Consider the following 24,178-nt stretch of genomic DNA (forward strand, 5'->3'; position numbering starts at 1 on the left):
CATGACAGTCATACAGATTGGACATGAAAACAGATTAATTAGTTTCACATTTTGTTCACATTTTCAAAGACTGTTTCAAATCAGGAAATGTTTTATCTGTTCTACCTTGCACTGACTCAACACTAGAAACAGATGTCTGTGAAAGAACTTTCTCATCATCATCTCAGGCTTAAAACTGAGACTAATTCCAACTACTGATCCCAGTTCAGGGAAACATGGAGAAGTTCCTTATGGAAGCATCAGTGGCCTCCAACCCTCTGCCTGGAGACTGACCAAGGTGTCACCAGAGATGCTTCCCACGTTCTCATGTACACTGCCTTCCTGCTTCAGATGCCTTTCTACTTGGGACTACTAAAACAATTCACAAATTCCTACTGGCCCAAACTGCATTTGTCCCCTGGCCAAGTCTCAGGGAAAAAAACCCTCCAGTCAGTCTTGCTCTTTATTTGTTCTCTACAGGTTGTGTTGGGAAAAAATCTCGCCAAGATCAGTAGGTAAGGTATATTATTCTGGGGGGTAAACAAGGTTTTGGCCATCTTTTAGAACACATAAATAAAACCTGTGAGACAGTGAGAGAGTGCTGTTTGTTTGCTTGTTTATAAAACATTTTCTCCTTTTAAGTAAAAGCAGACTAAAGAGTGAGCCTGAACTGCTTAGAAAAACCCATAGTAACCACAACAAATGATGTACACACACAAACTCTTTGTGCACACAGTTAACCAGAATGACCAATGCCCCAGAAAAGGGCACATGCATGCCCCACCTCAGGGACCTGCTACACTTTTTTCCCATTTAATCTTATACCCATATGTATGAAAAGGGATCAGCATTCTATTCTGGAAACTTGCAAGCAGAGAGCTTCCAGGAAGGTGTAAAACAAAAGATGACTTCATTCAGGGTAACAGCAGGAGGTATAGAACAAAATCACTATTTTTGTTTAACTAAGAGTGAGACCATAAGTATTTTGCAGATCCATTTCATCTGTCAAAAACTGATACAGTCCCAATTCATAAAATAACACAATAAAGCTTAAAGGCACAATTCTATCTCAATACATATGAACACATGCTACATAAAGCAAGGAAATATATAAACATGGCTGTTTACAAGCCAGTTGGAAAGCATAATAACCAAAAATATACATCACACTATCTTAACAAAATAATGTTTAATGATGACAGTTTAAGTTTGCAATTACATGACATTCTTGAACAAAATATCACTTCTACTTATGGCAAAAGATTTAAAACTGCAAAAACAAGCGAAGCATTTATTCATTTATATGCCATTTCAAGATGAAAAGCCCTGCCAAGGGCAACACTATAGTAGTGTAACACATCTTTCTTTCTCTTTTTTTCTTTTGAAGAGCAGTAAAGGTAAAAAGAAGAAAAAACAAAAACAAAAAACAAAAAACCACGGCAGTATCTACATCTACTGGCAATATCTAATGATCAATGAATCTGCTACTGCAATAAATTTGCTTAAAACAAAGCTCTTCCTTTAATGGTTTCTACACAGCAGGCTCCTGATATGAAGAGGGGATGACTGATGCTGGCTTACAATATGGTTCTATAGTAAACTGTGTGAGTTTTACTATCAAATCACCTCTTATGAAACTCTCTTTCTGCCTACCATGCAATCAATTTAACAAAGATCTAAACAACTTAACAGTTCAAACATTCAAATAAATCCCATTCTCCTCCTTCCCATCTATGCTTATTAGAAGAATGAAAGTCACAAGTCACTGGAACAGTCTCAGAAATTGTTTTATCTGTTTACTTTTATAAGACAAGATTGCATATTGAATTCAAGTGAGTCAAAGAAAAACAGCAATGGCTTCACACTTCCACCATATGTGAGAAATGAAGACGAGCACCAATTCTAAGGCACAACACAGAGCTATACCTGACCTCAGGAGCTCGCTCACAATGTGTCTAAAAGAGCAAAAATAAAACATCATCTGCAAGAAATTTCACATCAGTTTTCTCCCTATAACAGAATACCCAGATCATCATACTGTGAGGTTTTACATAAAAGGAAACTGGTGGAAAGAAAAAGTCCATCATCCAGACAGAATAAACACTATTTTCAGCTTTATAATCTCCAAAACAAGTAGCTTGACATAAATCTACAAGGGAAATAAAGAAAATACAGACAGGAAAAGAAGGCAAATTAGAGAAGCCCTCTTTCCCTAGTCTAGCATTTATTTCTCTTCTCTCTCCTGAAGTAAGACCAATTCAATCACACTCACATCACAAAATCAATATAGAAAGACAAAAAAAAGGTTAATGAACAATATAGAGAACACAAAGGAAATTAATTTGCAAGCTGAAAAGAAAGAACAAAACTAAGGATGACAGACAGAAAGGATGACAGATTGTATGACTGAAACTACCTCAGCTTTCTAATTGACAGGATTATATAAACAGGATGTACTGATATTTTTAGGAGCAGAAATAAGAAAGATACACCAACTGGTGCAACAGGTAATATATGATTCTGTAGTTTATTTTAAAATTGTGTTTAGAAAATGTAAGGCCAGTTTTAAATCACAGCAACACAATCACATATATTCAAAGAGACCTTCAGAGAGAGATCCTATAGTGAAACCCCCAGCTCAAAGCAAGCCTAGCAAGAACAGGGTGCCTGGGGGCTTTGTCTAGTTGAATTTCTCCAATGATGGAGGTTGCAGTCTCTCTGGAATTTTGTGGGGTTTATAGTTTTTGAGTTTGTTTGTTTCTTTCTTTTACAGAGTTGCAACATCCCTCTTCTTAGTGTGCCCCTATTGCTTCTTGTCCTTCCATTGTGCCCCTGAGATGAGTTTGGCTCTGTTCTCATCCACATTCCCCAAACTGGTACCTCTCCTAAAACTAAACAAGTACCTACTCCTATTTCTCTTGCTAAAACTTTAATCAAATAAATTATAATTCTTTCTTTTTCAAAGGTAGTCAGTCTCATATAAGCAGTGATGTTTGCTGAAGTAAGCACAGCAATTTGTAATTTTTTGTAAAAATTTGTAATTTTTTTTATCAGCAGCAGAATTTGACATATGCCCCCAACTTTTTTTGTTTTTTGTTTAGTATTAATTTTTGTATTCCACATTGCTTATCACTTGATGGTAATTCTACTATGCATTACCAGTAGAGAAAGAACACTTCTGCTGAAGTGTCAGAAATATAGACTTCAATTTCTTGTGTTAGGAATTGTTTTCTAGATGAGCAGTTCTCAAAGAAAGGGAAAGCACACAGTGGTGAGGTTTTACAGAGAAATATGACAAGAAGTGTTCACCTGCTGATTCTTCTTGAGAAAGGGGGAAGAGCAGCCATGGAACCAATCTGGAGATCGGGAAAGAAGCAAGCCCCAAGGTGTTTTAGGACTACTTATTTATACAAAATAGTACCATCTACACACAAATGCTCCAATTACACAGTGAAATTATCATATAATTCAAAACCTGAGATCAGAGTTCAAACCTTAAGAGGCTGACCACCACCGAAGAACAGTCATTCATAAACCATCAAGAATTCAGGTAAAATTCTCACAGAAAGGATTACCAACTACACAAGGCTGTATTGGTGAGGCCCTAATGCATCATCTCATCTTGCAGGCTGAGGCAAAAAAATGCCTACTTGACCTTCCTAAGATGCCTGTATCAGCCTTGGAGCCTGGATTTTGACTGTCCTTCAGTGTCACTTCAAATCCTCAAAAAGGGAATTTGGCTACATCAAGGCTGGTATCTTTTGCCTGTGAATCTGCCCCTGCCTTTCTCTTCATCCTAGTTCTCAGAAATTCAAAATATATGGAAAGCTTTACTCTAATTTTACTTTCATCCTTCTATGATCCCTCTCACTTCACTGCACAAACCTTCTCTTTCCCAGCTATGATAGCAAATGATGTAATTGGAACACCTATCAACAGATAAATCAGTACCTTGTTACTCTTAAGGCCTATAAAGTTGGAATGTTTTGTGTATTTTTCAAACCAAAATATTCAATCCCTTCAACTGACAGTATATTTAAAACATGACAAGGTGTCCAAGGCAGCAAAAAACCCATTTCAATTTCATACACTGTGATATGTAGACATTAGAGCAGCTGTGTTTCTTCTATCTTATAGGCCATATTACTAGGTCTTTATCTGCTGAGACTTCACCAAGATGCTTATGAACAGTATTTTCAAGTCATAGAGAAATCAAGCATTTAATGGCTAAGTAAAAAAGGAAGAAAATTAAATTTAAAGGCACAACTGCAATCTTTAAAGTTGCAGTTACATATAATCCAAAAGACAGAATGCGGTGACATTTACAAGAATATCATAGATACAATTAAGAATTCTATTTCATAAACCATCCAGCATTTTAATGAAAAAAGTTAATTCTCAATGGAATTTTAAAATGTAGATGAAGAAAAATTAACATGTAATTACACAGTGAAATTATCATAGCTTTATTTTAAAGTCAAAGGAGGGGAGTCTCCAGTATCATTGCCACTTCCAGCATCTTTTGTTAGTTTATTTTACACACTATTTTTATTTCAGGCTAAGATTTCTACATTGCACCAGCATAATCGCAAAATGTTAATCAACCATGCCTGACAGAATTCCCCAGTGACTTGCAGCAAGTGCTGATGCTTCCACTAATATCCAGTCTTGAGCAACTCACTTTTGTTAGATTTCCCAGGATGGTGAGTATGCTTTAGTTTCATCCTTCCATTTCCAGATCACCTCTCCATGATTTACAGAGCTGAGACTGCAGACAGAACTGAGCCTACATGTTCAGCTGCATCAGCTATGCACATCCATTTTGTTCAGTATCTAAAATCCAAGTGTTTCTCCAGCTCTGGGAACCAGACCCATACATTATCACTTCCGATCTTGGTTAAAAAAACAGAATCACTTGAAATTAATTTTAATGCTTAATAAAAAGAGCACAATTCAAAAGCAGCAATGGATAACAGATTATGTGGTTTCCCTAACTGGATGTGCAAACTGACAACATTCAAATTAATAGCTGCAATATCCATTTAAAATATCTTTTAAGAAGCTCCCTTGACAAAGCAACTCCAAAATGCCTTGAACTCCTCCACAAAAAACCCAAAATAGCAGTGACCACACTAGATGCAGGAATTCTCAACAATGTCTGTCTTGTGATGAAACAACAAAACAAAAGTAAGGAAAAGCTCCAGCATCCACTGACATCTCATCAAGAAATTGCTACTTGTTTTTAAAAGCACAGATGCTGGGACATATACACTGGCTTTACCCTAAAAAGGTGGTATGAAATAAAGTTGGAAAATGTGTGCAGATGTATTTGGGCATACATCCTGAAGACTACTCAGAAAGATGTTGTCTGATTCCACGTTTATTTCATTTTGCTCAATTTACTATTTAATTATTGTTATTTAATGAACACTGTTCCCTCGGAAAGATGAGGGGTGGGTTTTGTTCATTGCACCCGGGTTCTTTTTACACTTCCAGCCCCAGGGTGCCTGTCAGTAGAGAGGGCAGTGCTTACCTGCTGAGCCTGGTACCTCTGCTGGGCCTGCGACAGGTACTGTGCCTGGGGCGGCAGGTGCTGCGGCTGCGGCTGCTGGTTGTAGTACGGCTGCTGGCCCTGCTGGCAGTAGCCACTCACACCTTGCTGACCATACTGAGGTGGGATCTGTTGGAAGAGCCAAGCAAAGCAAACACGTGAGTGGAAGCAGAAGGACGTGAAACCAAGCTATGTCCCACCCGTGGCAACCTCAGCAGAAGTGATATCCCCAGCTACACACCTGACCCAGCGCTCTGACCCCTTCCCTCAGCAGTTAATGGCAGCCCTTAGATCCTCCTACCTCAGCAGGAGAAATAAGCTCCATGCTCTGCATAGTTACTCTTTCCTGGAAGAGCTTCTGGTGAAAATGCTACACTTCTGTAATGCCCACCCTTAAAACACAGAAGCAGTTATTTGAAATATTTGCTCTCCTTGGGAACACTAGTGAGGCAAATCAACAGAGGAATCATTCTGATGTGCTCACCCAAAAGGTGAATTGTGGAAAAAAGGCACAACTCTTAAACTGACATTGAAAGAGAAATGCCTTTTGTCTTTTTTTTTTTTTTGAGCAATCAGGTGCTAATTTTAACTTAATGTTTTGCCCACAATACTCAGGTTTTTATTGTTTGTATTTAAGCTTTATGCAAAAGTCTTGGGGTTTGGCAGGATTTTGGTTTTGTCAAGTTCAATCCCTCTTAGTCTTCTCCCCCCTACTAAGATACACTTTTAAAAAAAGTAACAACAGAACAAAATAAGTGTTACACACCAGTTGGAACATGTATCATGTACTGAGAACATGCACACACTGAGAATCCGTTAGAACCAAAACCAAGTCAATTACAGTGTCAGAGAAATTTTCTGCGTTGATTTAGTCTGTAAGCCTTGTATCAATAGACACTGACATTTTCTCGAGGTATTTGAAAGAGCACATTTTCAATGGACTCCTGATATTGTGCCCAGATTTTTTTGATTTTAGGTACCCATGCTTTTCCTTAAAGTCTGGAATTTAATATCATTTCAGATGCAGCACATGACTTCTCCATTCTAGAATGGAGTTGGTCCTGCACATCCCTGCCCCAAGCAAGTGTTTCAAATACCTGAGCACATCCAAAATGCTTTGATCTCTGAACTGTTCCCACTGAGTTTCTGATACAATGGTAAATCTGTTTATTCAGCAAGCAAACATATACTTGTTCTACCTAAAGTTAATTCACTACATTCATTCAGCAGTATTTGCTATGTAATAATAATAATACCATAAATTTAAACACCTGCTTAGGCTGTTTTTATTATCACAACTTGATCTGCTCCTATTACTTCTGCCAGAAGTTGGCAGTCCTACCTCTTGGTTACTCCTAAGGTCAGCACTGTAACCCCACTCTTGCACTTGCTCTCTTTACCTTCACATCCATTTTTTTCCCCATCATTTCACAGGCAGTTGAATGTTTCTGTGACCAAAGCAGCCCTTTCTGACAAATACCCTCTCCCCGATGATGCATAAATGAGGCCTTTATAATGCAAACTAAAAAGGGTGTGTTGGAATATCATCAGGCAGAGAGACAGCTGGAGTCTGGGATCTGACAGAGGACCACATGGTGATTTGCCCATCATCTGCAAAGGTCACAGAGCCTGGACTGGTTCCTATGAAATGCTGAGGAGAAACCTATGTTGTGTTGCATCTGGCTTCCAGTTACACTGGGAAGAAAAGGACAGATAACCAGACAGCAAAATATGGGCTGCTAGAAAAAAAAGAAAAAATAAAGAGAACTTGAATGCCCAGTTAACCAGATGGTAACAAAGCAAAATATCAGATGCATGAGCAACCAGAATATTTCTAGAATAAAGCTACTTGCACAGGAGAGCTGGAGTTCACCTGAACATAGGAGCCACGTTACTGGTACATAAAGCACAAGAAAATGAAATTTTAAAATGAAGAGGGGATTACAAGAACACATGGTTAAAAAGCGTGGCATTGCTATGTCAAATGAAGAGATGGAAATTCTGGGATGTCAAATGAAGATGCTGAGAAGAATCAAAAGAATGAAAAATGGACATGCAGTGACTGCAGAGTAGGTAGAGTGGCAATAAGACAATATAACAATACATGGACTTCTACACAAAGAGGGGTGGACTGGATCAATTGCAAACAAAGCACTAATAGTAGTCATTTAAGAAATTTGGTAGAAAGGAAAACATTGTGGGGTGGCTAGTAGGCATCATCCTAGGATGCAAATTCAGGGAGAAGACAGCTAATAACAAAGTAACATTATATGCTACATAGCATTTAAAAACGAATCAAAATAAAACTCCACCTCACCACGCAGCAGAGGTCTGGAGCTTGGTCAGATAAAGAAGATTGAGTGCTGGAACCACCATGCATGGCTGGACTACAACAACGCTGACAGCAGCACGCTAGCAAGATCAGCAAAAGGCATGCCGCAAGATTGATTAGGGGGAGATTTCAACTCCCCCCAGACAGACTGAGTAAGCAGACTACAAAGCTGAGACCAAAGCATCAGATAATTCTCAAAGGTTGTTCCATGGAACTGCTGGTTAAGGAGCCTGCATGAGGAGCCACTGCCTTTGGCTCAGTCCAGAGCAGCAAGAATCATCTACTACTGCATCCTGCAGCTGCAGAACCACTGTGCATCAGTGACCATAAAGGAGTTAAATTAAGCATCCCTACAGGAACAATCAAACCCAAGGAATCTACTACTGTCGTGCTTAACTTCAAAAAGTGTAACTACACAAAAAATGAGAAGGCTTGTTAAAAGGAATCTCAGACAGATATGAGAAATAAAATCTGACTGACAGCATCAAAGCTGTTTAACAATAACCACATGGAAAGCACAGAAACAATATTCACCACCCATTCAGAAAGATTTGATAAGAGCAAAGGGACACCAGCAAGGCTCACTGCAGCTTTCTAGAGGCAAAAAGGCATCCCCTTCAATAAGCCAGTGCCAGGTCCAAATGAGGAAAACAGAAAAGACTGTAAACTCTGGCACTTCAAATGTAAAAAGACAGGCCAGAAAGAACTGTTGGAACAGCTAGAAAAGGGAATCAAATGAGTAATGATTCATTTCTTCAAACACATCAGAAGTAGGAGGTCTGCCAGAGTCTGAAGTGACAAATGATGATGAAGGTATAAGGGGAGCTACAGAGAGCACAACGCCATCACAGAGAAGCTTAACAAAATCTTTGGCTCTAGCGTGCACTGTAGAAAAATCTTGGGGTGTTCCCATGCTGGAGTCCTTTGTGAGAGACTTGATAAATGTCTCTGAATCTGATGGGACTTTTCATGGAATAAAGTGACAAATGAACAGTCAGAAGTGGCTTGGAACCATAAAGTATCACTCCAGAGGTCTAATCAAATTCAAAAAGCTGAATCACTAATGACCATATACAGCCTGTAAATTGGAGCTGCCTTAGTAGGTGAGAATTGCAGTACGGCTTAAAAAGAAAAGTCAGAAATCGGAGTAATTTAAGACTACATAACACTGATGACTGCTCTGGACAAATCAGGACACAGAAGAATGAAGATGAAATTTAGGAAACATCAACACAGCAAAAGAAAATCCCTCTCTACTGACTTCTTGGACTTACTAGGAAGGGTCGGACAAAAAGATTCAGGGAAATGCAACAAGAATCATCATAGGTATAGAATAGTTTCCATAAAAAGCATCCATAATCCTTTGAGGATGGAAAAGACACCAGGAAGTAGGACCATGGTGTAAAGCTACAAAAGCATCTTGTCCAACAACAATTAGGATGCATTCCATAGCAGAAGCAAACTTCAGAACAAGAGAGAAACAGGTTGTCTAGTCACAGAGGTAGCAGATGTTCAGAACTCCTTGCCAAATTGATGTTTTGAAAGCTGAAAGTTTATGTGGGCTCAAGCAAAGACTGGACAAGTTCACAAAAGAGACATCCTCTGAGGGTTACCAAATTTATAGAGCCACATCTGGCTCAGGAAGTCCCTGAAGTGAAAATAGCTGGAGGCTTGAAGAGTACTGGGGGAAGTACCACAGGCTTGCTTTGTTCTGACTCTCCTCCAGGCATCCAATGAAAGCCTCCACTGGAGGCAGGATATACAGGGCTGCATGAACCCTTGATGTGCCCCGATAGAGCCAGGACTGCGTTCTCACCTCTTTGCAAAAGATAGTCCCCAGAGAAGACAATGAAACTTTGGTCCGCAAGATACTTAGTAACAAATACAAGCAACCTGAACAGGCAATTAACACCTTGACTGCCAAAGCTCTGAGACTGCTCCATTTTCTTAGATATTTCCCCAAGAAATCTGCTTTCAGACACTGGTTTAAGAACGGGCACCAGGCTCTTCTTCTGAACTTATATATCAGTTACTTATGTTAGAATTTTCCTCCATATCCTCCCACTTCAAACTGTTTTAAAAAAACAACCAAACACCACCACCTAAAATACAGCAATAATCATAATGCTACATGTATGTTTGGATGCTGTTCTCTTCAGTGCAGAGAGTCATCACCACTGTCTTAGCAGAGCACTCCATGTAATGCTGTGGCTATTTAAATAAATTACAAACAACAACATGCAAATTAATCCACCTGCTTTACTGATGGGGATCACAAGATACTGTTTATGGACAAATGTTTATTAAACAGCATACAAAAAAAAAAAGTTAATTAAAATCTCCGCAGAACAAAACAAATCTAAAGCCAATTACTTACAATGCTTGGAGTGAATGACCCAAGCATCCTCTTTCTTCATAAACTAAACTCTCCCTTCCCTTCTCCCTCACACTCATATTTTTTTGTGGCCACACAATGCAGGAGATGAGAATTTGGCAAATTTCATCATGCCTGTGGTAGTGCAGACATTCTGGGGATGCCTGAAGACAGATCAGACCTGAGTTTGAATCTATTTCTAGGGAAGCACAGAAACTGTAATAATTACTTTGGACTACTATCTGACTTGCACAGTACAAATAGCATTATTTTGGGAGAAGTATGACTGACCATAACTGATTACACCACTCTGAACACAAACAGAGAAAGGATGAGAATAGAAGGAACAAAACTGGCAACCAACATGAAGAGATGGGGTAAATGCAATTAAACCTGTACCTTAGCCCATTATCTTTAATTCTTGTTTGAATAAGAGATCTGGTGGCGGGCATTCTTTTCCCAGGTAATACCTTGATAGAAATGGAAGTTTTAAGCAATTTTTGCAGGCGCAATCCATGACTGATGTCAAAGAAGAAGGATCATTAGACAGCATTAGAGTCATTATAATAATTTTTAAAATTAAAATGTAACAAAATTAGTGTGTTAGCATAGGTACACTAATAATACCAGCAATATGCAGCTACTGCCCTTTTACACCTGATGGCTAAATCCAGTCAATAATGGAAGAAGCTTTACATAGTCCCTATCACAAAAAGCTTTGGGAAGTCGCTCTGGGATTCACCTGAACACATCAGATACCATGGACATGCTCACTACAGGGGAAGAGTCCTGGCTACATCCTTGCTTCTCCTGGGTGCACAAAAAGTGAGGCATGATACTGGCTATCCATTACCCTGGATGATATTGGTAAAAGGCAACAACACAATCTGGAAGCTGTGGACCACATGTCATGATATAAAAATCTGGCCTGATCAGCATTAAGCCTGGCTTACACAAAGAGAAGAAAAACTGAACTTCAGTTCAGTGGGTGCCACTCAGAAGAAAGGATGGCACTACCTGGTTCTACAGTGGCACTACAGGTGCCAACTTTGCTGAGGAACAGTGAGACAGAATATTGTGAAACAAGTACCATCCTGAGTAATATAATCATCAGTAACATTCTACTTTCTTAGCACCTGTAACATTGTAATTACATAGAAATTAGAATTTAAAAATGTATAGTGAGGGGCATTCTCATAAAAATAAAACCCTACCACCTGGTACTTTAGGAGTAAAACAGCGCATTCCTTCAGTTAATGAAAGGTTACAGTACTTAATTCTAATTACTTTAATTTTACAGTGATCAATTCAGTTATAACTATAAAGGAAGATGTCACTCAGTTACTATCAAACCTTCAAATAAAACACTTATGATTCCTGAAACAACTTCTGCTTCAGTTTTAGATTTCCAAAGTCAGACCTCTGCCAAACCCTAACTATTTTCCTCCAAACATTCAAACCATGCACTTCTCCATACTTTCCAACAGAAAGCTATAATAAGAAACTAACTCCTTGACTTTCACACACTTAACAAAAAGGTCTGGTTCATATCAAAAACTTTCAAATTCACATAAGCCCAGGTCTTCATCTGTATGTTTAGCTGAATTAGAGAAAGAAGAAAAATATAATATGCTTATACAGCATCAGGAAATCCTCTGGCACATGTTCAGTAGAATATTCTGTCACAGTTAGGGCAGCATGGTCTCCTGTCTCAAATCAACGTGTTCAACCCCAGCATGCTTGTGCACACAGCCTTAATAAAGGCTAAAAATCCTTGAATGACAAAAAAGAAAAAATCTAAAAGGAAACAAGGAAGAAAGCTGGGTGTTAATGTCAAGGCTATTCAAATCAGATAGATTTGAATCCTGATGCTATGGCATTTTATTCATACATTCTATAAATTCTATTACTTCTTATCACTTAGCTTTGACCTTTTGACAATTCACTGGTCACAGTGTTCACCTGTGTTACTGTCTTTCTTACACTGCTTGCCTTTACACTGAAGTATGAACTTCAACATCTTATTAAGAGCCTTTAAAATATTAACACTAGGCCTGATACTGGTCCACCCTGTGACCCAGAGCAAGGAAGCAAAGGCATAAAAAGCATGTTTCTGTGCCACAGAACAATAATCCCCATTCCAGAACTTGCAAGGTAGTGGATTTTGCAGAGTCATTAAATGCATGCCTATGTTGAAGACTGCAGTGCAGCACACAGATCTGCAAACTAGCTCAGATACTGGCAGGAGTCTACACCAAAAGCTGTGCTCAGCTAATTTGCTGTGCTCCACAGAAGGGTGAATTAGGTCAAAGGGAGATCCACACTTTGTAGCCAGACTGCTTCTTGTACACAAGCCAGTTCATTAAAAAAGGTAGCTCAACCATCTTCAGAAGTCTGCAGTCTGCAATGCAGTCATACTCAGTACTACAGAAAGGACAGGACTCACACAGATGCCTGTAATCCCCTTTTCCCCAAGAAGTACACGGCAGCACAATTACACCACTTGTCAGTGCCCATGTATACGGCATCACATATGTACCTGTCACAAGGTGCTCTCTACATACTGCCTTTTACTGGAGCTTAAATCAAAGTAACATGAGCTAACCAATTATTAATACAGGCAATTTCCCTCTCCTAAAAAAGCCTCAAACCAACCCACCAAAAAAACCCACAAAAAAGTGTAAAAAATCTACTAAGTTTACATGATTAAGGAACTCTTCAGTCAGAAAATACTGATGTTAAAGTTCCAAAAGCAACATTAACTGAGCCATGTTACACATATATAGCACCTTCTCTTTCTGATTTATGTTGTCAAAGGCATTTCATAAAATACAGAGGATGTGAAATGTGGCTTAGTTACTGTGGCTGCTAGAATCTTATCATTTATGTTTTCTGACTTCTTAGCTGTGCAACCTTCACATCTTATTAACATAGTTTTTTGCATAGATTGTAGTATGGAATAGTACTTATGTTTTATGTATTGACATATTTTTGATGTACTGAGATTTTGAATAAGTTTGCTATTCTTCATGATGAGAGCCAAATAAATAAAGACTACTGCCACAAAATAGTCAATCATTTATACGGAAAAGCAATATCTCTCCTTCCAAAAAAGAACACTTTGATTCCCCTGTCAGAAATTGATGAAAACTACCTCAGCTGTAAATGCTAAATCTATGCCAATATCACAACCACCTCCCACTCCCACCTTCCCCTAAAAACAACCAACAAACAAAAATAAAAAATTTGCATCTTTCAGATGAGCTAAAATTAGTTTCAAGGGAGAGGTAAACAGCTGAGTTTAGAAACAAAAGGAAGAAATTTTTCCTCCAATAGTGTTGATTTGCACAGTGCATTACAGCTTGAACTAATGCAACATTTGGTCCATTCTGCAAGTTAAGGGATGAAAATATGATAATCTCCAGACAGAGATTTCCACATTGCTTTATTTATGCTCTCAGACCGACACTATAGAGAAGACTAGAGATTTGCAACAGAATTGTTTTTGGAAGTGCTATTTGATACACTGCATTAGAGAGAAATAGAGAGAAATCATAGTGCCTACACACACAGACACATGCACACACTCTCAAATGATGAGTCAGGTAAGACATCTATTCTTATACTCTGCTTTCCTTCTTTTTTTTAAAAAAAGTGATCAAAAGAACTGAAAGGAATAATGTAATCTGGTTAAGTAATAGATTTCCACTTTACAAACCAGCATAAGGAAAAGCACATCACAACTGTCACAAACTGATCTCTGGTGATTCTGATGATTGCAGCTTCAGTAAAAAACTTGTAGGAAACCTCATCTCTTGCTGTGTGAGTAGCATGAAATTCACCTATGAAATGCCAGCCATTACAGAAAAATGCAAAAGCCTATATTTAACTGATTTTTAATCATATAACAAATAATTTATTAAAGGGCACTACTTGAGCATCCACGAATGGAATAAACAGTGATCTTTGATCCTCAAATCCTCTAGTTGCCATTTATTTTCCAGGAAATCTGTAACAATTTTGACCACTATTTCTTAAATGGTGATTAAAATAAAATACGGTTAAAAAAATACAGAGAAACATATTTCTTCAGACAAATTCTGCAATTCCATTCAAACCTTCTAAAGCAGAGAACACAAATGAGAGGTATGGGCTGAGTTTGAATAGCAGGTAATCCAGCTGCATGAATAATCCTCCAATTTTATGCCTTTATACACAGAGAGACCCCTAACACTTAACTACTGGAGACTGAAAAATCCCTCAGTAAAATAGCTTTCACTCTACATTTCTTCTGGCACATAGCCTTGGTAGGAGGAAAAATTGCAAACATTCTTTAATCTCAGTAGTAAGAAAAGGCAGAATGTGCACACACCCTGTTTATCATTGCTTCCCTGGCATATTGCACACCCTTGAGTTTTCTTTCTTTCTTCCAATCTTTTGAGAGAAAAAGGTGCTTTTTAATTAATTCATGTTCTCCTCCAAAGATATCAATCTTGATGAATACTGTCTTTACCATTCCTAAACTCAATGGCTTTCAGAACTAAATAATTTGAGATCATTCAGAACTCTTTGCTGTATATCTTAAAACAGCAGGAGAAGAATATAAAATATCTTCCACAGGGAGCAACTCCATGCACTCTTAAGCAAGCTAAGCTTTTCTCTTCTTTCCATCTGAACTTGTCCAGTTCCACATAGGGCTTCACAGACCCTTCAAGTGCACATCATCTTTCCCTGACAGCTCTCTTCTTCCTTTATTGCTATCCTGCACCTGTGGAGGAACAACCTCAGGCACCAATATATGGTGGAGGCCACCCAGCTGGAAAACACCTTGGCAGAGAAGGACCTGAAGGTGCTGGTGGACACCAAGTTGAACATGAGCCAGCAATTTGCACTTCCCACAAAGAGAGCCAATGGTATCCTGGGCTGCATTAGACAAAGTACTGACAGCAGGTCTGGAGAGGTGCTTCTGCTCTACTCTGGAGGACTGTGTCCAGCTCCGGGCTCCCCAGTACCAGGGAGACATGGACATATTGGAGAGAGTTCAACAAAGGGCTACAAAGAGGATTAAGGGGCTCATGCACCTGTGCTATGAGGAAGGGTAAGAGAGCTGGGACTGTTCAGCTTGGAGAGGAGAGGGCTCCAGAGAGGCTGAATAGCAGCCTGCCAGTACGTAAAGGGACTCTAAAAGAGAGCTGCAGAGGGCTTTTGAACAATGGCATGTAGTGACAGGACAACAGGCCATGGCCTCAAACTGAAAAAGAGAGGTTCAGATTAGGTATTAGGAAGGAATTCTTTACTGTGAGGATGGTGAAGCACTGGAACAGGTTGCCCAGGGAAGTTGTGGAAGATGCACTTCCACATCCCTGGAAGTGCTGAATGAGGCTTTGAGCAGCCTTCTCTAGTGGAAAGTATCCCTGCCCACGGCAGGGTGGTTGGAATTTGATGATCTTTAAGGTCCCTTCTGACCCAGACCATTGTATGACTCTATAGTTCAGTTTAGTAGTGTCTTAGTACAAAGTTATCTGCAAAGGGGTGCATGCAAGTTCTAGTCTTTAACAGAGAACCCCTCTGGATTTGGCCCAGGCGCCTTTGACAAAGGCACCGCATTTGAGTTAACCCCCACAAACAGCAGACCAGCAAGTCATCTTCTGTTCTGGTCCTTCTCTGTGTTACAGGATATCACTCTTTTAATCAAGAAAAACTTGCAATGACAGAGTAGATTTAGAGCTCTTTGTGTTCCCATTATGGATTTGAATCCCCAAGTAGTGCCCACAGCACAGGAGGTTGGTCAAGACACAAAGAAAACGGGATGACCTCCCATATCTATCATTTAGGTTCAGCAATATCTGTGATAAATCTAGTAATTTGTACAGTCCAAATTCTTCTAGTTTCTTCTATTATAGCAGGATCAAAATCATACTTTTCATCTGGACACTAAAAATTCCCCACAGCAAGGAATCCTGAGGCAAACAGAATGACTGGCTGAACTAACGGTAAGAAAATTTGATTACATCTCTACCCATCCAGGATAATTTATTATCCTGCAGCATAGCATTAACTGCCTAAGATCAGGATCCCATTCCTGTGGCACAGTTCCTTAATATTCTTTTGAGGGTACATATGCTGGCTTAGAAAAACAAGAAATACAGAGCTACTCCTATCAGAAACCCTTCTTCTTTAGATGAATTTGACCAAAGTGCACCACCAATAAAACCAAAACCAACCAACCAAAACAATTTTTAAAAAAAGGAAGAGTAAATATTTTCTGTGTTGGCTTTTCTTTCCTTTTTCCTACTCGGAACAGATAAAAACCAAGTCAGCCTCTTAAATAGGAGTACTTACATAACAGCTGTGATTTCAAATTTTCCTGCAAGTATTTTTAAAAGAAAACTTTCAAATCATTCCTTGTAGATACAGAGTTCAGATATTTGATTTATTCCATTTCTATTATTTAATTTGACCTATTACTTAGCACTGGAAAACATCAAAAGAACCCTGACAGAAACATCAAAGACATCTATCTTATAAATTCATAGCTGAAACCATATAGCACATCATAATTTTTAAAATAATTACAGTTTTATTATACTCAAAATAAGATGATTATTGTAAATTATTCCTCATATCAGTTACCACAAGTAAGTTTTAGAAACATCTGCTAAATGTAAGTATCTGGATACAGTTAATCCAATTCATGTAACATTATACTTAAAATGGAACAGAAAAACAAACAAGAACCTTTAAAGTCCTAACATCACTTATCAAAAAATTACTTGTTTTTGCTTAATTGAAAATAGCCAACTTAAAAACCTATGAAGAATCAACCACCAAATTCATACACTCATTCTACAAAACTACTAGATTTTTTTAAAATTAATATTGCAACTAAATTTAACTCAAATATCGTGCTTCGTCTGTTAATATTCATAATACCTACTACTCTTTCAAAGCATCCAAGCATCTCCAGTATATCCATGCATGGCTCCTTCCTTTCTGGAAAGCTCAAGCCCCCCTTCCCCCAAGTCTGGTTGTTTTGGGCTATTATCCTGAACCTATTTTGTTTAAACATTCACAAAACAGATTCTTACACTCACAAGAAAATGCTTCCTTTTCATTTATGTCCAGACTGAAGTAATATCTATCTGTACACAAAATTAACACACAAGTGTATAATTGTAGTTTTATGCTCAAGTGCCCCAATTATGCACTTTGAAACACTTTAAAGGATCCATCAGGAACATTCAATACCTCCAAACTGTAAAGTCTTGAGGAGTGTCTTTTGACAAGACAGCTGCATTATGGAGAAATCTTTCAGCCAAAAACAAAGAAAGCAATCAGCTTTGGGCTTTTTTCCTCCAGGATACTCTGGCTGTAAAGAATGGTGGGACCTATCTGGTGCAGTGCATTTTGCCACAACTAAGAGACAAGTTGGAAACTGAATAGCTTGTTTTGCTTTTGTGTAATATGTCCCAGGTAAGGACAAAAGGCCCAGCCTCCAGATTGTTTGAAAAGGTGATTAAGGAAAGGTGATCAAGAATGTTTGAAACAGACAAGTGAGGACCCTACACCTTCCTCACTTCAGCCCCAAGTCAACTGGAGCTCCACACACACCCTTGGTGAACATTCATCCTCTGCCTTCTCACATCTTACAAAATACTTTTAAGAAGCAGCTTGTTCAAAAAGGGAGAGCAGGAGGTCACTGTCAACAGTTTTTTGTTACATAAATAAATTTCTCTGCACATGCGGTGAAGAAGGGAAGTCTATGTTAACCCATCTGACTTTGCACTGAAATGGGTTACAGGTGCTCACACGATGCATTACACTCTTTCACACAGACTGGTGATAAACTTGCCACATCCTTCATGTTATAGTTTATGAGAACCACTGGTGGTGTTCGTGGCAGGGGGTAAGTGGGAGGATGTCTCAGCAAACACAAGAGAATAAGACAAACTTATTTCACATGACAAACACATACCAAGTTCTTAATAAATAATAAGTGAGGAAATCAGGAGTGGTAAAAACAGTGTAAGAAGAAGGTAGATAATTCATTACAATAAAATATACTAAGAAAAGTGCTTCAGGCTGACCAAAGATGGTTAAGTAGTGAGGCCATGTTAGCAATGGTTTTCTAGAGTGGAGGACTACAGGCTGTCCCTGAATCTGTGTGATTCCTCAGTAAAACCAAGACACAGTAACTTACACTGAGAAAATGCAATGCTCTGTGCAACTCATGTGGGATTTAGCATCAGGTGTCAGGGGCATGCAGTCACTGTTTGTTGACCATGAGCTAAGAGATAAGATGAGCCTATATGTGAGCTCAAAGAGTGATCACAGGTACCAGGCAGAGTGAGACAAAATTCCAGCTGTTGTAGTTCTTTAGTGGGGCCAACAGAATGCCAAGTTCTTCCAAGGGTGATGGAAAAACCACACATTTTCAGGAAGTTACCATTCAAAGCTGTTCTAGAAAAAACATGCCATGCAGAAATGCTCCCAAGCTACTCATCCAATGCACTGTATGGGCTCTTGTCTCACAGTGCCCACCTCTGCAGGCTGAGGAGCTGCACAAAGAAGAGGTCTCCTGACAGCAGGCACCATGAAAGGCACAGTGTGGGCTGATCACATTTAGGACAATGCTCCAGAGGCAAAAGCACCGTGCAACTGGTCTACAGCTGCAAGCTGATCTGTCTGCTGCCACAGAAGCCCCACTTCTTCACCCACCCTGTCAGTTCTCCCTGAAACTCCACCAAGGGTTCTGCCACACTCAAATAGCAGAAAGACAATGGGCAGCCTTCTGCTGCCTCAGCACACCAAAACAATTCAGCATGACCAGATGAACCCGGCAGCAACAAGAGGGAAGTGGCACTGCAGGTACCAGCTGGGTTGGCTTTGGCTGCTGTTGGAACTGCAGATTGTTTGGGTTTCGTTTTCCATGGCTCTACTCATCTCATGAATCCAAATCCATAATTCTCACTTTCCAAAAAAGCACCCCATGTGCAAAGTAACAATTTCCAGCTCTCCATGCAGGGCCCTGCTAAGGGAGAGGTGCAATGAGAAAGCTGCTGCACTACCAAGTGAAGGTACAAAAGAAGCCTCTCCTTGACTTTCCAGGGAGGACACTGGCTTTTCACATCTCGTCAAACTCAAGACATTCAAATTTTGCCATAAAATTTAATCCACTTTAAGCAGAAAATAGTTCATTGCTGCTCTCACCTAGAGTGACATCCAAAGGAAAGCAGTGATATAGGGAGGGGGACATACAGACAATTCTCTCTCCCTTCCTTACAGGAAGCAAAAACATATAATGCATTTCAGGGACATTCTTAGCATGAAAGTGCAAGTGGGTAATGCCCATTTAGATTAGTTCTTGAATATTATTAGGGCAATGATCACTTATCTATATTGGTAGTTAGGTATTTTAACCTCCTGTTTGGCTTGGCAAATCTTCCCCTGAGTACCAGTTGTACTTTAGTGGCTACAGCGTTGTTCAGGCAAGAGCTTCTATGATTAAACTAAGCTTCTGATTTTGTAGTTGCATAACTATTTAAAATATTTCAAACAATAGGTCAATATTTCTCAGAAGCTGTATATACCTTCCAAAGCACAGAGTTCACACGTCCTGGAGAACACGCTTTTAATCTTACAACCAAGTATTTTCATTACTTAATTGGCTCTGAAGTATATAATTTATTTTTTTTGATAGTATAAAACTAGAGAGAAAAGCTTAGGAAGCAGCACTGTCTGCTTTGGAGGGAGTACTTACCCATCTGCCCTTCTGGCCAGAGGTTTAATAGATTTCTATTTTTATAAAGGACATAAGGGGAGGGGGTGGCTCCATCAGTTTCCTACAGAAACCCAGCTGCCAAACTGGATGTGCCAAAGGGGAATTTTAGGGAATTTTAAAGAGATAACCTCTGCTGAGACTGCAATGTCAGCTTTGTAACCTCATGACTGGAACATGTGCAGTGAATGCTGGATTGAAAAAGCTGTGCTATGGGAGTTAGAAGAAAGAAAAGGAGAAAACAGGAACAGCACAAACTGAGATTATTACTCCGTGATGAGAAGAGGACTGGAGCTAAAAAACACTGCTAGTTCACTGTGAAAAAATACATCTATAGAGTAAGCTCACTTTGATTTGAGTATTTATTGATAACCTTTGTGCACTTTCCTTCTCCCAGCCCTAATATGGCCTCTGCATTTTATGCTGATTCTGTTGTTACATTTAGCAGGTCACTTGCAGCATATTTTAAACAACACATGGACCCAAACTGACCTCTGGTTTAAATGTTCAGCACAGAAATTGTGGGGTAGGGGTTGAGCAGGGAATAGGAAGGGGAGAAGAACAGGAGCACTGCCAAATAAAGGCAAATAATAAATAAATTTTTAAAAAATTAAATAAGTGGTGCTTTTTCGATCTAATCCTTCAGCTTCTACTCAGCTTTTCTTGCATGTTGAGACAAAACTAAACTAAGTCCCCTTACTTCAAATTATCAATTTTTTTAAAATTTATTTTACAGGAAATAGACAAAGAACTATGGCACGTATTGCTATTTACTCACTGAGATCTGAATGCTTGAAGAAATTTAGTATGCTAAAGAAGCTGTAAAACATTTGTGATTCTAAACTAAGATCAACATTCAAAATGGTAAGGACAGCCAAAAAACCCACACAAATAGAGCAGCCACAAATACCTTCAAAGGTCTATAAATATGTATTATCAACTCTTACTTTAGGACTAAAAAGGTGAAATTAGTAATTTGCACTCAGACAAGTAAATTTCTATACTAAATTACAGAAAGGGAAGTCTCTTATGGGTAGGACCCCATTACAAAACACTTCTGATGTCCACCTGTTTTCTTCTGCTCTTCATATATAGCAGTGTGCTTGCAGAACCATCCCTTTTACTACATTTAAAATAGATGAGAAAAGATGATGTCATCACATTTCACCTAGAAGAGAAGCAGTAATAAATATCCTTTTGCAGTGAAAGCAGGAATGCTTTATGATAAAATATAACAGCTCTTTAAAAAGAAACATTTCAAAGTAACATGTTAGAAAGGTAAAATAAATTAATAGCCTATGTTGTTAAAAACTATCTACAAATCTTTATAATCCAATTCTCTCAACAGCTTTGATATATGGTGAATGTCATTAAATTATCAATCTAAGAGAAAAATCTGTCTTCAAACTTGAAGATATATATCCCATTTAGCCTAATATTTGGGAGTTTTAGAAAATATTTTTTCACATTTTGGGTTAGTGATGGGGTTTAGGGAGTGTTGCTTTCTTTTCTTTTAAGGAAAACTGTCAACTGAGAACCCTTAAAAAAACCAGCTACAACATCACACCATAAGGCATACGCTAATAAATGCTATCTTTAACTAAATGTTAGTTTGCTTCACTAGTGTTTGTTCTTCTTTCTGGGCAGCACTTCATTGAGGATCTGCTCCCTTGAGGAAACATAAGCTGCTTCAGTGCAGTGTATCTCAACATCTCTGCAGAAGAAAAGGCATGTAATCAAATAATTAGCAACCAGTGTAACCATTCTGTGCATCAGAAACAAAAACCTAGACAAGCACCTCTCTTTAAAAACACTGCCTCCTCTGTTGCCTCTAACTGATCTGAAAATAATATTATTTCATCTTCAAGTCAAAAAGAAAACAACTTCTTACACTGCAAGTGGCTTTTCCATTGCCTTTCAGCAAGAAAAGCTTTGCCAAGTCGGAAGATTTTTGCTCTCTCAGAAAAAAAGTATTTCTATGATGTATTGTAAATCTTTACCTCCCTCAATTGGGAGGTAGGTTTTTATGCCTTTCAAAATTTATTATGTCTGCTCGACTGTGCTTTCCTAAAGATCCCTTTCAGCTTCTGTTCCAACTAGCAAGTGAAAATTCTCTCAAGTGCAGTAATGTAAAAGGAGTAGGAAAGAAATTCAGGACATGAACAGGGCAGACACACAATGAAGTGCAGTGCTTTGCACAGCCCTACAAAGCATATTATGGCTCAATTCATGGAATACCTGAATTCAAAGTACTTGCTCTATGGATCTTATAATTTATTAAATTTGATACTATAAATAAAACCATGAAGTTAGTCCCAGCTGAAATGCTCACATTTCCGAAGAAACCCTACAAACTCAGCAAAATCTTGAGCCTCTTCTATACATCTTTCCTAACCACATCCTATCTATTTCCATTATGCGTGATTCAGGTTCCAACTCTACAAACTACTATGTAATTTAAAATTTTAATTGTAAGAGTAGTGCCACTGAGCTTAACGGGGCCAATGCCACTAAGGCAACCAGTGATGCACACATTAACCTACTGAGCTGAGGGATTTAAACCTCAATATCCTTGGGGCAAGGAATATGGCTTTTCCTACATTTCACAAAGCAGCACATAATTTTTGCTGGAAAGCAGGAAATAAAGATTTCAGTTTTAAAATTTTCCTATTACCAGCAAGCCCAAAGAGAAGAGCAGAGAGCCCAGAAAAAGCTCTGCAATATGTCTGACTAAAAGGATCTCCACAATGTTCCATCTCATGATGGTAGGCAGGAAAGGTTCCTTCCATACGAGATGTGATAAAAAAAAGTTGTGATTCACTGGAAAACTAATCAGGAATCAACTTTTCCTGCTGCCATTCTTAGTAATCTTTTCCTAGTTTTGTCTAAAGCAAAAGACTATACCTCTATTAAAAAACCAAACACAAAACCAAAACCATTTTCAACCTCCACTGCATTTTTCCTGCTGTTAAGCTTATTCAATAAGTAAAAAAGGGGAAAAAAAATCACACACAGATGCACTACCAAATTCACCATCAGAGAAACAAGCAATCATGAGCCTAGCAATGACTCTTTCTCTGATATTTCAGTACATATAAACTGCATTAGATATTCAACACTCTTTCTTCAATAGCAAATTCAGCCCTCATGTGCACAAAGTGCAGTAAATTCTCTCATAATTATAAGAGTGCAGGACAACCTTGATAATTTTAATTACTGGGAAGTTTGTCTTGGATTTCTAAATATCATCAGTAACAAGGTAAATAAAGACACACAGAAATGGAAGCCAAGGCTGTTTTAGCAAAATTGTATCTTACTAATACATTAGAATTGCAGGGTTTGGTTTCGTGACCAAGTACGAGCAAGTGTATTTCACTGACTTCTGTAAGATGAATTGATTATTACCATGACATTTCAACCACACACAAAAAAGAAAGGTGACACTGCAGCAGAAATGTGCTATCAGTTCAGCAGCAGTGATTTACAGAAAGAGCTTTTCAAGTTTATACTAACAAGGTTATTTCATGAGCTGAAAATAGTTTTATTCCCTTATGTCAAATAACATTTATGTATCTGTAATGTGCACCATCCCATAAAAAGGGAGACATGAAGAAAAACATGACTTTACAGACATGACTACCATCACGCGGTATTGCTTTATAAATAATGCTGAAGTAAACGCAATCTGCATATAAATAACATTTCTTATATTGACTGTTAAATATATTGATAGAACCAAACAGCAGCAAAATGTTGCTTATGGTAAAAATCTCTGCTTTTATTTTAAAGATATAAACAAAATGTTTATTTTTGTAACCATCAAAGCAAGCAGCTGACTTTTGATTTTGTCTGTGAGGAGCACGTATCTACAAATAAAGGAAGAGAAAAAAATCCCCAACATGGTAGAGGAAAAAAAAGACACAAGTGAGGTTTCACACTATTGACAAGGCTTATAATCCAGAAAAATCTGCCGTGTTAGCCAAGGCATGGCAACATAGCATTTAGGCACATAGAAGAGAAATGCTTGTAAATTCCACGGGTCCAATGAGCAGAGCCACAGTTTTCATAATTTTATCATTGTGCTCCACGGCTGAGCGGCTGTCAGGCCAATGGCAAGGCACAGGTTCCCATTTGAATGACATATGGGTTCACCCAACCAGAGAG

General features: G+C 38.6%; 1 protein-coding gene across 4 annotated transcripts in view; it reads right to left on the reverse strand.

The window, feature by feature from the left end:
• ARID1B (AT-rich interaction domain 1B) overlaps positions 1 to 24,178 on the reverse strand; it is a 325,159-nt gene that overhangs the window by 238,497 nt on the left and 62,484 nt on the right. For all 4 annotated transcript variants that reach the window (XM_066546937.1, XM_066546936.1, XM_066546938.1 and 1 more), the window contains exon 3: positions 5,513 to 5,659. In XM_066546937.1, coding sequence (XP_066403034.1) covers positions 5,513 to 5,659 — 147 coding nt within the window. The remainder of the gene's footprint in view (positions 1 to 5,512; positions 5,660 to 24,178) is intronic.

The sequence above is a fragment of the Molothrus aeneus genome, chromosome 3, assembly GCF_037042795.1.
Source record: "Molothrus aeneus isolate 106 chromosome 3, BPBGC_Maene_1.0, whole genome shotgun sequence".
In the NCBI taxonomy this organism is placed as follows: Eukaryota; Metazoa; Chordata; class Aves; order Passeriformes; family Icteridae; genus Molothrus; species Molothrus aeneus.